This window comes from Lepisosteus platostomus, chromosome 2 (assembly GCF_059453375.1).
Source record: "Lepisosteus platostomus isolate fLepPlt1 chromosome 2, fLepPlt1.hap1, whole genome shotgun sequence".
NCBI lineage: Eukaryota > Metazoa > Chordata > Actinopteri > Semionotiformes > Lepisosteidae > Lepisosteus > Lepisosteus platostomus.
In genome coordinates, this window is record NC_142612.1 from 69,631,131 (window position 1) to 69,647,231 (window position 16,101).

The 16,101-nt window shown below is 36.8% G+C and overlaps 1 protein-coding gene and 1 long non-coding RNA gene across 3 annotated transcripts in view; one reads left to right on the forward strand and one right to left on the reverse strand.

Annotated features, from left to right (window-relative positions):
- LOC148676960 (uncharacterized) overlaps nucleotides 1-16,101 on the reverse strand; it is a 141,323-nt gene that overhangs the window by 28,635 nt on the left and 96,587 nt on the right. Inside the window, exon 2 of the long non-coding RNA XR_015929087.1 lies at nucleotides 8,386-8,514. This is a non-coding gene — a long non-coding RNA (uncharacterized LOC148676960). The remainder of the gene's footprint in view (nucleotides 1-8,385; nucleotides 8,515-16,101) is intronic.
- On the forward strand, nucleotides 377-5,267 carry LOC148676961 (zinc finger protein 862-like). 2 transcript variants are annotated; one of them, XM_088616367.1, is made up of 2 exons: nucleotides 377-458; nucleotides 2,651-5,267. In XM_088616367.1, the coding sequence occupies exon 2, from the start codon at nucleotides 2,736-2,738 to the stop codon at nucleotides 4,821-4,823; it is 2,088 nt and encodes a 695-aa protein (XP_088472493.1). In that variant the 5' UTR covers nucleotides 377-458; nucleotides 2,651-2,735; the 3' UTR covers nucleotides 4,824-5,267. The 2 variants fall into 2 exon arrangements, with proteins under 2 accessions (XP_088472493.1, XP_088472501.1); XM_088616375.1 differs by lacking the exon at nucleotides 377-458 and adding an exon at nucleotides 477-659.

The following is a 16,101-nucleotide window of genomic DNA, read 5'->3' on the forward strand; positions in this document are numbered from 1 at the left end:
AATAACAAGAATGTTCAGCACAAAAAAGTAAAATGTACAAGTAAACTGCTGTAGAAGCCTATATTAAACCATGTATAAATTATTTTAATTTACCAGCAAAAATAAAATATAACATACACTACAGCCCACGCTCTGACGCCTTCTTCCAATGCTAACGTAAGCGCACTCTCTGCATCCTATTCGACTTCCTATTTTTCAGCAAGACCAGATAGGACCTGCGGCGAGTTGTCCTAGAATATGCCTGTTACAACATTATAAATGAGAGGAGAATTTAAGAATGAATACAAAAGTAAAAAATAAATAAAAGAAAAAATAAAATAAACTCACAGCATTTCTTAACAATATTTAAAAACATCTGACCTGCGGTTACAATATTTTTATTCTGTTGTGTGCACGGTTGCATTCGGCACAGTTCTGACAGCTCTGCTTTGCCATGCTGTAGAGTGTAATTAAAACAGGTAAGAAAGCTCCCCTTTTGTTAGAAGTTGTTAAGCTTTGTTCAGCATGTAAAATAAAAACAGCCTAGACGGAAATCGGGAGGGGTGCCTCAAAATAAAATGTTCCTCATTACAGTAAAAAAATCGTATTGGTAAATATTGATAAAGGGCTGTCTAATATCTCGTAGTTAGGAATAAGTACAGTATGTGCAATGATAAATGGTAAGGGTTTATTTCTTAATTCATTTGTTTTAGCTGGTAGGTACTCATACACACTTCAGGATCTAGTACCAAGAAATTGCAACGAAGAGCATCGCTCAGTTATACAGAACATGGTTGTAGCATATTAAAGAGAATCTCCTTTTTTTATAAATCGGGAATTTGTGGTGACAAGTCAGAAATAGTTTTGAAGTAGTGAGGGCAACGTAGAGTACCACAGTCCTGATAATGTCAACTCTTCCTATATGCCTGTTCTTTTTTTTTTACTGGAGGCTGATGTAGCTCTGCGTTCTTAAACTGTGTATATAATTTGTTGCATGTATAAAAAGTGCTGCATTTTAGTAATAAGCATATTTGCCTATTTCCTAAATGGCGCCTTTGTATGGATATAGATTCCCCCCCGGAGATTGCAAATTAATTTTGAGATTTGTAGTTTCTTTTTTTAGAAATGTAGTCGGTTCTTTTGTCGAAGTTTCTAGAATGTTTTAAAGTTTTTAATTCCGCGGAGGCACTGAAATAGGTAATTAAAATTAAAGTTTTATAGGTTATTTTATAAGTTATGGGGGACGCTAAAGAAAACTGTGCAAATGATGAAGTCTTGAGTTATAACAAGGAATAGGAGTTTGAGGTTCACATACAGTAATGTATAAACCGACCACAGGTTCTGGGTAGCTCCAGATTATTACCCTACTTTGAATAAATCTGAAAAAAAAAACAGATATGTGGATACATGCTAATTTATTACTTCTTTGTATGAGATAACAGGGCAGGAGTCTTCCAATTGAATAAATTGAGGCATTTTGAAAGGGAATTGGCAAGGACCAGGGTTTCTGTCATAGGCTGGAATAATTTAAAACCTATATTTTTCCAACAAAATATAAACTACAAAGGCAGAGTGGGAGAGCAAAAGTGAGAAATAATCATGTTTTTCTAAGAGCCATTAGCTCGTAAAATTGCTATGCAAGGGAGTCTTCTTTAAATCACTCGAAAACATTTTTCACCAGTACAGACTCCTCCGAGTTATTGATAGGGTCAGTGCAGATTTCAGTAGGAGGGAAATACATCCTTATTTTCCCCGCACATTAAAAATTGCATTAAGTGCATGAAGTGCATTAAAAATATCAGGTGCCTTTTTTTGGCTCAATATGGACTTTTCCTTAAAGGGGTGAGAACAAATAGGTAAGATTCAATTATAAAAAGGCATCAACTCAGCAGTTTTTACAAAACATATTTTGAACTACAGATCACACTTCAGAATTCTTACCCCCAGTACGTGTTGGAAATGTAATTGAAATTAACTAAGGACTTACTCATGTGCAACTGGTTGTGGGTTTTAAGACCCCATAATCTCGGTGTATTTAATCATATCGAGGACTCTGAGAAGCCACCTTTAAAGGCGATTTTATTCATAATTTAGGAGGGAATAATATGAATTCTTGAATATATATGAGATCTTCCCATAAAAATAGTGCAATACTGTATGTTCTTTTATGTAAAAAGTCGATCATATTTTTAGAACATAATTTAATATCTAATTTAATTCTTTATATTTTATTCTATTATATACCAAATGTATTTGTCAGATATCAGTGTTTTTTTTTAATAAGATCACTTTATTGGCCATATATAATTTATTGTATTAGGAACTAGTCTTTTCGCATACCCCAACTTGTTCTCCATGAGACAGGGAGAGACGCTTTGGGTCAGAGCACAGGGTCAGACATTTATATGGCGCCCCTGGAGCATTTTGGGTTAAGGGCCTTGCTCAGGGGCCCAACGGAGTAGGTTTCCTCTGCCGGCCGTGGGATTTGAACCAGCAACCTTCCAGCCAGAGGCACAGATCCTTAGCCACAGAGCCACTGCACCGATCCCAAAGAGATAAAGATGTTTTTAAAGGAGAGCCTTTTAGAACAGTTTTTTTCATACCTTTTTTTGACTGAAAGATTCTAATGTATTTCTACAGGAAATGAAAACTTTTGTCTCCGTGTTCCCAGGAGGTTCAGTCAGTACCATGAACGATAACTGGATGTGAACCTGGTGGTTTGAGAACAGCAGGCTTCCCAGGAACGGTGATCCAGAATGACTTTGAGAGTGGAGACTGTGAAGAGGTGGCAGCTGGAGCTCCATTCTGCTCAGGACTGGCTGCAGTATGAGGTGGGTGTGGACGGCTGCTATGTGGTGAAGATCCAGTGTGCTCTGTGCAACAAGCACAAAGCCAAGATCAAAGACTTGCGAAACTTCAGTCCAGCATTTGTGAATGGTATCGAGGGGAACTCTTTGAAGAAGGACAATGTCAAGAAACACTTTCAGAGTGAGATGCATCAGAAGGCCTTGGCCCTAGAGAAATTAAGTGGCAATGTCCCCAACCTGCCTTTAGTGTTGGCCCAGACCATTGAAGAGAGTCACCTCAATCGACTTTTTGATATTGCCTACACAGTTGCTAAACTAGAGCTACCGCTTGCAAAGTTTAAGCAGCTTGCCAAATTGGAACTGCGCCATGGGGTGGACTTGGGCCAGACAGCCATCACTGAGCAGAAGTGCAAGGAGTACATTGACTACATTGGTCGATCAACAAAGATTGAGCTGGTGCACGCCATCCAGGAGGCTCCCTATTTCTCTGTGATAGTGGATGGTTCAGCAGATCCAAGCATGACTGAAAAGGGAATGATTTATGTGCTGTATGTGGATCGTACTGGCCTGCCCTGCATGCGTTTCTTTGGTTTCCGAGAGGTGGAGCATGTGCATCCAGAATGTTTGAAGCGGACAGTTCTCAATGCATTTTTGGAAGAGGGCATTGACATAGAACGGAAGCTGGTAGGCTACATGGCAGACAGTGGCACTATAAAGGCAGACATTCCACCTTTATTGCAGAAGGAGATGCCCTATCTCATTTCGTTAAACTGTGCGAGCCATCGATTAGAGATGGCTGTCAATGGAATATTTCATGGTACTAGTTTCGACAATGTCAACGAGATGCTTCATCTCCTGGCCAAGCTGTACTGGACCTGCCCAAGCCGAATGCATGAGCTGAAGACCCTGGCACAAATAATGCTGGAAGGAGAGACCAAGCCCCACCAGGCTGAAGGCACTCGGTGGGTGCAGCACAAACAGCGGGCAACCAGAGCCCTCTTACAAGCCTACCCAGCTGTTGTCTGCAACCTGGCCAACATGTCCACCCAGACAACCCTGCCCAAAGAGAAGACCATCTTCCAGGAGTATCTGAGAACTCTGCGGAGCCTCAACTTTGTGCTACACTTACTCTTTTATTCTGAGATACTGGAGCCCATTGCCAAGCTGTCCCGTTCATTGCAAAACAGCACTGTGGATCTTGTCTATACCGCCTCGCTGCTAGAGAAATTCTACAGCACTCTGGAGCGATTCAGCAGGGGTGCTCTGCATGGCCCTCTCCATGAGGTGCTGGAAGAAACAGAAAAAGATCCCCAATCTGTCTATTTCAGTGGGACTCGGCTGCAGTGTGAAGCTGAGATAGTTAAAGCATTTAAAGAGAAGCTTCCTTCTTATGTGGCCACTGTGTCTGACTGCATCCTTCACCGGTTTGGTGCTCTCCATCTGATGGAGCCCATCCGCTGCTTGAAAATATTGGAGGCTGATCAGTGGCCTGAATCTCCAGAGGACATGGAGAACTATGGCACTGTGGAGTTACAGGTATTCTGCCGGCATTTTGCCAAGCTTTTGGCCATCAACCAGGTAGATGTGACAAAGCTTTTGGAAGAATGGGAGCAGTTTAGGCAGTTTCGAACTGAGTGCCTCGCTGAACTTTCCAGCCAGCAGATGTGGCAGAACATGCTGACTCGAGATCGTGCACGTTTCCCCAATTTCTACCATGTTATCCACATTCTCCACTGCTTCCCAGTGTCCAGTGTGGTTCTAGAGTGGGGATACTCTGCAGTCACCCGCTTGAAGGCTGAGAGCAGAAGCAAGATGTCCATCAACACACTGGAATATCTGACTAGGATCTCTGTAGAGGGTCCTGAGCCAGATGTCTTTGATCCCCAAGCAGCTGTCAGCCTCTACTGCTTTGAGCAAATGGGTTTCATTGCTGACCCTGTTGTCAAAAGGACATCTATGTCTGTGTTCTCAGATGAAGAAATCAGTTCTCCCAATAAAAGGGCCTGCTTCACCCCAGAGGAGTACAGCAGTGACTGAAGGGCTCCGGGGCCACAGACAAAGCTAGCACAAACTAGAATGTCTCCGTAGGACGTCCTGGTATTGAGAGAAATGTAGAATACTGAATTGCTTCAAAATGCTGTAGTTTCACACTGCTCATGCATGCGTGTTTTAAATGCGGTTCAGTTACCTTCAGCCTTAGGTTACAGTAGTAGATATCATTTTAAGCTTTTGAGCCTACTGAATATCAACACTTGTACCAATAAATGCTGAATGCTGAATGCTGATGTTTTTATTGCTTGAGCATAAACTGTCTCACTATTATTTTATTTGGGTTTATCGAAGTCAAATAAACATGCAGTTTCTCAGATACGAAGATCAGTCTGCAGATTGAGAGAGATTGATCTCTCAATCTGCAGACTGCAATTATTGTTGATATTACTAATCATGTATTAATAAATGGGTGATTTTAAAACTTATTTATTTGTTTTGCATGAATTTGCAGTCACATTATACTGAAATAAACCTGAAGATTTTCCTCTAGTAACATTTAAAGTTTTACAAGGGTATGTTCAGGGTCAGAATGTTACAGCTTTCTGACTGATATGGGAAACTATAGTATTTCAAGGGATATTATGTCAGTAAATGTGCCCAAATTTCATTTGAAATGTATAATAAATGTTGACATACACTAGTGATTTATATTTCCTTTAGTAGTAGTAGTATTCCCTTTAGTAGTAGGATTTCTATTTTTTTAGATTTTTTAGTCACACGATACTGTATTTTCTCCCTAGTATAAAGTTTTAGAGGATCTTTGGAAGTAAGTTTCATGGTATACTGTTTGGTAGCAGAGGTTTGAATGCCTTTTCAGAAATTTAACCTTGTTTTTAAATGCATACATAAATATGTATTTAAACATACATTCTGATTTGTTGAAATGTAACAAATAGCAGAATTAGGTGCCTTTTGAGCTACATGAGTCCGTTTTGCTGACAGTCGAAGATAAAGCCTAAATAATGATGCTCACTCGTTATCAGTAGTGGAGAGAAAATAACTGATTATGTTTGCATTTTCATATTAGGCCTTTTGAGATGACAAGTTGACATTTTTGGGGTGGTAATTCCATATTAATTTTAATTTGATTGACAGCTATTATCTTTTATAGACAGATATAATATCTTTCTAAAAAATACAGAATAGGTCATTAGGATAGCTTGCTCATATTTTGCTCTGCCGGGACAAAGTGAGATTGCTGGCTAATGAGAACGTTTTTTCATTCAGGCACAGGTGACTACAAGTAAGTTATCTGAATATGAGTATAGTTTTCTGGTAGAAAAATGCTTTTGATAGAATTTATTGAGGGTAAACATATACATTTAGCAACATTAATAAAGGTCATTTTTAATTCAATTAAGTAGATAATAGCTATGATTTTACACTTTTTTAAGACTGATGACCCCTTTTCAAGAAATCCCTTGAAATAATGAGCTCTGTATTAAACAAACTGAAGTACACAATTAATTGAATGTCACTACAAACCTATACAGTACACTTACTTGTTTTATGAACATCCATTTAATGAGTTTTTGCATTTGAAAACCTAATTTTTAGAATGCAGATTTTTTTTTCCCAAACCAAAGCATGCCTTGTGTATATTGCATCCATGCCCATCACGCCTCACACAGCTAGTCCCCACTTCTGTGCTGCATTATTAATTGTATGCTATACCCTACCCAGACCTTTAGCCATTTTTGTGAATTTTGTCTCAATTTCTTGCCTTTCTTCTAGACTTCCAATTTCTTGTCAAGCTTAACCCACTAGTGCCACTTCATTTTCCACTGTATTGTTTAAATGTGTGCTGTTTATTGTAGCAAATGCTTGTGTTATATATACATACTGTATATATTTGACTATTATTAATATGTAAATATTATCTTAGGTCACGTATCTCTTAATTATTGCCATTAATTAATGGGGAATTCATATTTGTTTAATGACCTTTCAAGATGAGGATTTAAAAATGAGGAGTTGATGAGTTAAAAGCTGATTAATTAAAAGCAGAAATGTAGGTCAAAAGATCCACTGTATGCTCACTCACCATGGAAGAGTGTTGATTTTACATCCTGGCAAATATTTTCCATCTCCAAGTAAGACGTCATGCATAGTAAATATGGCCCAGTCAAGTCATTTTATAACATCAATTTACAGTTTTATGTTGTAGATGTAAGTGTTCAAGGTTATACATAGTGCTATTATATATTTAGTGCTATTATTTGTGACGATAGTACAGCACCAACTCTGGTAATATTTAGAAAAATGCTTGAAAAACTGCTAAATGCAGTTTAAATCAATTGACAGAGAATTAAATGCAAAGCTGAGCAGTGGAAATGTGGCTGACCGCCTCTTTACAATTGTATGAAGAGATGGAAAGAGATAGCACGCACAGCAGATAACTGTTTAATTTCTGCTGTACAGTTTGACACTGAGACAGTGCTAGATATAAATAGTTCATCTATTGTGCAGCAGAATGTCCTTAACATTACACTGAATGTTGAGGACAAAAGGCATAAGAAGTGGACATGGTTTTCGTGCCTGTTTTGTTTTCTTGTTCAGGCCCACCTGAGAGGCCTCTGAACTGCATAATACATTTAATTCCAATTCTGTTACTGTCTTCTTCTTTGTGCAATGCACAGTAATATTAAAAAAAAACATCCATAATTATCCTCTTTGGAGCTGATCCTCTCTGGTTCCCATCAGATCTTTTACTATAGTTTTTTTTTTACAAACACAGATTTTGTTATTAACACAGTTCAAATATTAAAATTCAGTTTCCTATATAAAGTAATTATGTTAAGAACAAACACTGGTGTCTCTGCCTCTGGAGAGAGAATTTGAGCTGCCTGTTTTGAAAGAGAGATTTACTGGCACATTTCGGTTTATGAAAACAACGGGCAGACAGGTTACCACCTCCAGGAATTTCTGTGCAGCAGAAAGAAATTTTATTTTAATCATTACTCACTTATTTCCCTTGCCACTCTCGTGCTCTCAATAATACAGTCACTCTAATAGTTTAAAACTGCATTTATATTTTACTCTTCTGGTTTTTGTACAGTCAGTGCTCCTATGAGAGTTACTCCTGCTTTTATCATTCTAAAACCTCACACCCTCTCTGTCCATCTACTGTTTACATCACAAGGCTTTTCAACAGAGAATTAAATTTACAGCAAGATTAATTACATTCTTGATAGCTTAAACTAAGGAACCAAAAAACTGACAAATGCTAACATGTTTTCTACTTCATGCCTCTTCAGTGTTTGGATCTTGAAGTTGTGTTGCTCTTCATTTACTGATGCTGGCTGTTGTGTGGCAAGACCCATTAAATGTATTTAACTGTTTTACTAGTTCTCATTTTTACATATGTTGCTTGTGCTGACTTCTTTATTTAAAATGAGAACTTTGTCTGAGTGGACTGTTTAAAAGCACTTGTCACTTTATTTTGGCAGCTTTTCCTTGGTTCCCTGGGGTTGGAAGTCTCTGATATTGTGACATTTTGCTGTCTAAGAGCTGAATGTCATCTTTACTTGCATCACTCAGATTTTACCTTCATCTGTTGTGACCTTGAGGTTTCCTGTGTCGTTGCGCCTTGAATACCTGCTTGGTCTCAGTGGGAGGTAACGTCTGCTGATTTCTCTCCTGCATCCCTTGACTGATGCTCACATTGGGAGTAGACCTACAAATAAATAGATCAATAGATTAGGCTGGATGTTATACAGTATATTGCGCTTTTTAATGTTGTCAGTAATAGACATGTATTGAACATTCCGCACTTTATTTTAGCACTTGGATAATATAGCTTTCTAGACCTCTTATGTAACAGGCTTAGTCTTCCTAAAACAAAGTGTTATTTAATTTTTCTGTCTGGTGATAAGCCAAGACACTAATGAATGCACCTCCAGGAAGCTGCTTAAGATATGTTCGTGTTCAAGAAGGGACCCATTGAGCTACAAGCTCAGCTCTTTGAGTTTTTGTCATTGTGTCTAGTCGATACAGAAGCAGAAATAGTGTTCCTTGTAGTCTTTTCTATTTAAAAAGATAAAGGTCTTTTAGCCTGTCAGGGTACTGTATCTTATCTATTAGAGTAAAGTCTTACTGAAATTACGGAAGTTGAACTAAAATATTGTGTCCTGTACCTAGATACTTCAGACACTAACAAATAACATTGGTTTGGTTGAGCAAAGTGGTGTCACGTGAATCACTGAAATATAAATGTGAAGGACAAGTGCCACTCTTTTTTATTTTGTTTTCACAAATTAATGGATGCAAGTGAACCTAGACATCATTCTAATAATAGGCACGCAGTACTGAATGACTGCAAGTTTTGCATGTCCCAGTTTTGATTGAGTTTTGATTGCCTCATTTGTCTTTTTTTAATTTTTGTTTCCAGCCCCCCAAAAAAACTACTCATAAACTTTCAGCTAAAGTAACCTTGCCTGTGATCAGATGAAGTGTTAACACTTCTAACAGAGGTAGGTTGATAAAAGATGCAGGGGGTTGATTTTCATTTTATATTATTCCCCAGATACATTCTCACATACTTCTGAAATGTTAGAGAGCTATGAATATATAGGACAAATTACCTGACATGCTGTGGATACTGATTCACATGAAATTTATAAGTTGCAGATTGATGAAGTAATTTATTCAATAACATACAAATAACAAAATGAAAACAATGGACCAAATAAACTATTCTCATTCATAACCTAAATCCTTTATTTCCTCAGCTTTACCCAGAGTGCATGTCCCAAATAGGAACAAATGTGTATACATTTTACCCTCTCCTCCTCTTTCTAAAAAAGAAAATAATATCATAACTATAAGTGTTTTGCAATGGACACAATATGGGATCAGTTTCAGTGATGTTATCTAGCATCAATGTTCGTGCACATTATTTGGAGTCAGTTTGCATTACTTTTTTTGGTTATCCTGAAAAAAGATCTGTAGTAAGGAGATACAATTATCTTATTATCTATGACGATCTTTGTGTATCTGGGATATGTTTTTATTGAGTTCTTATAATCTAAAGAATAGCTTAGTTTGTCATCCCTGTCTTGTGAATGATCATATCTGTTTTATATCACCTCAGAACAGCATGAACTGTACAATAGGGAATAAGGACTAAGTATTAGATAAAGATTAGCAAAGCATTTGGAAATCAACTTTGCTCAGTACATACTGGAAAACATTGATGTCTCTCAGGATCAGCCCAGTTTAGCATCACCAACTAAGTACAAAATGAAATGTAAAGTGATAGATAATACAGTTTCACATCCCATCCTCTTTGATGTGTGAAAAGATATGTGTAACAACTGTTGTGTTTTAATGTGGAATCACAAATCATTTTCCTCTTTTATAACCAATTGTTTTGGATGATTAAGCTTAAAACTGTCTTAGAAGAGATATAGGCATCTTTCTGAAGTGTCTCAACCAAATGAACTTTTCATTGAAGGACCTGGAAGGCAAAGTGCATTTCATTCATGTTGCCAGATCTTATTGATATAGACAGGGTTTTTCAATCTTCAGATCGAATGGATGTTGGTTCCAAACTAGCAACACTTCATGTGGAAAAGTTATATACTTCTTTTCCCCATGAAGGTAGTCTAGAATCTATAGATTAAATTAAAAGCCTTCTGAAAATACCAAAAATACTGTAAAAAAGTACCATCTCGTATGCTCTGTGTGAGTCCATTAATATTGTTGTTTACTTAGAGAACTAAAATTTAACTTAAGTTAGTTAAGCAAGTCCTACCTTGTCCAATTTCACATCAGGTAAAGTCTAACATGCTATATTTCCAGATACTGTATAGGTCCTAATCCTTAGTTCTAGTTATTGTTTTAATAAACTTACGTTTAATGGAAGCAAGACCTATTGGAATACAAATATTTTTGTTTAGTTTCTCTCTTAATGGATGAGCACTACTAGCAGTTTTCTAGTCAAGGGCTCCTACTCCTGATTTCATCAACTGTTGGAAGAGTTTTGTTAATCTCCCTTTACATGCATTTAATTATTTTTGTAGTTTTAATCTTTTGTGAGTATTACAGGTTTATTGCATATATTTTATATCTTCAAGATACCTGATGAGCTATATTTCAAAACTTGTGATACAATTTACAAGGCAATAGGTTTCACTATTTAGTTCCACTACATGTCTACTGTACATTCTGCAATCGGCATGAGTTTTTGAGGAATCATATTTTGCCTGCTGATTTGTTCACCTGTGCTTAATTGATAGTCTCCGAACAAGCCTAGGTGATGGTGATCTGTACTATCACATCTGATGAAGATTTTCCACAGTATAGCCACAGTATATGTTGGAATTTGAGATTTTTAATTTAATAAGCTCTTGGCACCTTTGTTCATGACAACAATTTTGCAAAAAAAAATGAATTTCAGATGCTCCTACTGTTAAACTCCAGAGTTGGTGAGTTACAGTTTTTTTGTCTTTGTTTGTCTTTTGTCCGTAGACAGATTATGTTAATAATAATCACTATGGTTATTTTTTAGATAATTATTTTTCCTCTTTTTAAACTCATTAATTTATAATAGTGAATTCCCACTCAACCTGAACTACTCAGCCACCCCCTATAGACTTTTCCGTGTCTCTCACTTCATTAATATTTAAATTTTGAGTTAAAAAGCGTTTCTGAACCTTAGCCAAAGCAAATGTAAAATAAAGAACAGCACTATTATTTCAGCTCTTTTATGCTTTGGCAGTGCTCTGAGTATTAGAAAAGAACAGTGAGCACGACATTAAGCTCGTTACAATAAATTATATGGTATCAGTCAAAATGCTGTAACTAGCATCCTCCATTTAAAAAGTCGTTAATACAGTACGAATGTGTTTTTATGTTAGTGTTCAAGAGGAATGGAATTATAGGGGCACAGATTTCTTTCCAACTTCACAGATCCATCTAGGTCATTTGTAACATTTTTTAAAGGATCTATCATGAAAATGTGAAGTGCAGTCCTCAATAAGATGGTAAGAAAAACTCCAACACTGCCTCGTGCGATAATTTCCTGTCATCTGCAAGTCACCTGTGAGAGTGCTGTCAGGGAGTCCTGCATCACTCCTCCAAACAATAGTAACTCTGCTGTAGGCTCTTTTAGACTTGAATTGTGAAAAATGGCAGATGGCCCTGATTGTGGAAGGCTCACATGGCCCACATGTCTCCTGTGCTGTTACTAGGGGAGTAATGTTAGAGCCAAATTCATTAATAACTGGTGATGCAAGTTATGAAAAGAAAGAAGAAAACATAAAGCAGCAATATGTAAAATTAATTTGCCTTTTTAAAGTTTTACATTGCCTATCTTGACAGTCAAACTGTCATCAGGCACCAGGTCTTTAAGTGACTAGTACTTAAAGCACATAAGCTCTCAGTTTGGAAACCATTTTTCCTCCTTTCCCAGTCTACGAAATTCTTCACTGATTGCCTCAATGGCTCCCTTACAAGAACAATCAGTGTTGTATCTGACCTTTAGTGAGGATGTCAGCTCATTTATTTTATCCCCGCTCTCTTGCTCATGACTTCTTTGGCAAACGTTTGATTTGCAGGTTGGGAGGAAAGTAAATGTGTGCTGAAGGGCCAGGCTGGCAAGGGTGCTATGAGATACCAGCAGTGCGGAGTTTTTTAACCCCTTCCACAGGCCTGCCTGTTCCCTTAATCACTGAATTTCCTGTGCAGCTGCCTTCCTCTGTAACTCAAGGCACATATAAACAGTGAACATATAAGAAATGAACTCTTCTGCAATACTAATTTTTCTTACTGCGAGTTAAATGAGAAGACACAAAGTAATTCACCTTAAGGGCACTTTTGTTCAGTATTGTATGTGTAGCTATTGATTTCTATTGTATTTTGGAGCCCACTCTGCTTCCTTTGGAAGTGTTTCTTTTGTTTTCCAACACAGCAAGGGTATTTGACATTAATATCAAACAACTCAGAAAAATCAGAGTACTTTTTTTAATGCAGTAAGCACTTGGTTTAACAGACTTCCTTTTAACAGACTTCAGATTGAATGGAATTATGTTTGTAAAATGAAGAAACACTTTCCCTGCAATAATGATGAAGTGCACAGATGATAAAACAAAGTTAAATATGACATAGGTCTCAAATTAAGGAATAGCAGTTTAGTGGCAGGCCAACTGCTTATGATGGGTTTGTGATCCTTGTGCTTTAGTGAATTTTATACAGTGTATTGTATTTCCAACACATGAAATAAAGAGCTTATATATTTATGATGAAAGGCGCAGAATCATGTTTCATTTACTGTAATGATTGCAAATGTTGAAATAATAAGTCAAAAGGTGCAGTAGGTATAAGTAGTATTTTTTTCTCATAGTGTTTTTGGGCTGACAAAATGTCATTCATGATTTAATGGACATTGGATAATAAGAGATGCCTCTTCCTATTAGTCCATCAAACTGAGGGTTTACTGTTATTATAGTGATTTAATGATTAATGACACTTATATTCAGAAATTGTATTCACTACTTTGCTTTGCTTTATTTTGATATTATTTTTTGCTTTTATTTTACCATTCAACAGAAACCAAAATAACATACAAAACTCCCCATACACATATACTATAGAACCATCCTATAAAGATAATCCACTCCTTAAAAGAGGCACTTGAAAACATATGCAAATGTGTATAGTAACAAATTCTACCAGTTGAGTTAGTGGATCAGACATTTCCCAGGGGTGGTTTATACAGTGTATAATGCAAACTCTCTTCCTTCATTTTGTCTGTACAAATTATGGGAGAAATGTGCCTTGAGAATGTGGGTCCTGCAATTCACCTATACTACCATACTACCTGTATGTCTCACTTATTCATCGTTTAACCCGCTTGGTTAATGGGAAAACTCCAGGCCATAGGATAAGGCGACTCAAACCCCATTCAGAAAGAAATTAACCAGCTATAGCTGCAAGGAGATGTGATGCTTGAGATGAGTGCGAAAAGAGGCGTTTGTGTTCAATATTTAGTGCTAATTTCTGTAATGATTAAGAATAGCTACAGTATGAGAGACTGACTTGTAGTTGTTATCCTCAGTTACTAACTTCCATAAAGCTCACTGTTTCTGCTTTAAAGCATATTAGATTGACACTGATATGAATGTAGTTGTGATTTTCTTTGCTTTGTACTGTATCTGCAATGTATTTTATATGACACTTAACAGTAGGAAAATGAGAATTAAATCCATTAAACATGGCCTGTATTCAACCCTTAATGTATGAGTCTTGGTACTTTCTTGTCTAGTCTGTTAAATCACTTCTGCTCTTAGGGTTGAGTGATTGCTGCTGAGCTTACATTCTCTGGAGGGCGATAGGCCTCCTTGGGGCTGTAGTCCTCCTATTTATCTCTCACAAATGCTAAGTACTCAGCCATGCTGCCTCTACAGTACTGTGTAGTCAGCCAGCAACAAGCTGATAGAAAACTTGAGCTCTATTAAAGACTCCTGTCCAGAAGTTTAACTTCTCTCTCCACATCACTTCCTGCCATTCTGCCAAATAATAATTCAGAAAACAGCAAGGTGTTTTTTTCTCTACCTGCATGTACAGTACATGTACTGTATACAGTACATACAGTACAGTATACAGCACATATGCACATTATCAAAGTTAAATTAATAGCCGCTTGGTTTCTGTAGGGTTTTGTTTCATCCCCGACACTGGATTAAACCCTGCTTAGAACAGAGCAGTCTCCAACATGATCTATGAAGTGCCAGTCAGACGTCTAAAAGATCAAATGCATCCATGTGTACAGTGAGTGCTATCAGCCACCTGAGATGTAGTGAAGTAAGATAAATAATGGTTGATTTTTTTACCAGAAATGAAATGACTGTAGCATTTTTTTAAAAAAGCATGTACCTCACTGTAACACTTTCATTGTAAAGTGTTAATCCGTTTAGACATTATTTACATGAATATTTGTTAATTTAAATTGTATAAGGAGAAATGGTAAGTATTAATTATGTTTTTCAAAGAGCTCATACTTACTGACACCATTCAAAAGTAAGCAAATTGCGTTTCAGCTCCTATCTTTTTAAAAAGACATACAGTAACATTTTCTTTAGGGATGGTTGTAATGCTTTCATGTCCCAAAATTATTTCTTTCATTTTCATGATTCCAAATTTCCACTGCATCTATTTGTCCAGTGTTTAATAACACTGACCTTCAGATAACAAACCCTGGCCTAGGGTTATACATAAGGACTATCCTTTGTATATAAGAATGATTACATTGTCCTACAGCTGTTTGGTTATGTTTAAACAGGTTGTGTGTTGATTAAGTATTGATTGCATTGTTTAAAGGGAGAAAGACAACAAAAGAAAAAAATATTTTACTGAATGTACAATACACTGAGTGGCATTATTGGAACCAATACTATTTGTTGCGTTTTTGAGCTTTTAATTCTTCTCAGTTTATACAGTTTTAATTTTTTTCCAATTCTAAATGGTGTGGGGGAAAGTATTGCCAGAACTTTCCCATTATTTGATTTTGTAGATTGTAGAGGTAAACAAAATAGATACTACAATGTCACTAAATACATGAAAGCTGTGCTTAAAAGAAAACAAGCACATAGCACATCATACTCACTGGGTTTGTTACAATAGAAGAGTCTTGTTGGACTTGAAGTTGTTGGAGCTAGAAGAAGATTTGATGTTAGCAACATTTCAAAACTTGTGATACAAAAAGGCTTGCCATTTTCAATATGGAATCTGGCTACTGGCAGAGAAGAAGTGTCAGTGTTGCAAATGGAAGTTGAGTGTACTTCATTTTAAAGCAAGTTCATTTAGAAACCATTCCATTCCACCGAGGATCAGAAAAGGTGACAGCCAACTCAATCTCACTTTTCCATCTTGTTCTGGAATTACTCTGTTTCTTTTCTAAAAATACACGGCCTTCATTCTTCAGCGCGTGTGATGGTTTTCCACTGCACTACATGCACTGCTTCTTGGCAAATTTAAGAGTTTTCACATAGATTTTAGGAATAGTAAATAAATTGACCCATGCTGGCGCTAAATCTCCTACTGCAAAGAGCAGGTATTTTTTGCAAAGCTGGCAATTCTTTGATTAATATCTATTGCCCAGTTTATTCTTTGTCAGTAAGCATAAAATCCATTGAATTAAAATTTTAAACTTAATTGCTTGCAGAGGATCTCAGCACTTAGGCTAAGTCTAGTACACTATTGCAGTGGTTGAATCAAATCAATAAAGCACTTTAGAAGAACTAGAAAACCGCATTTCTTGTTC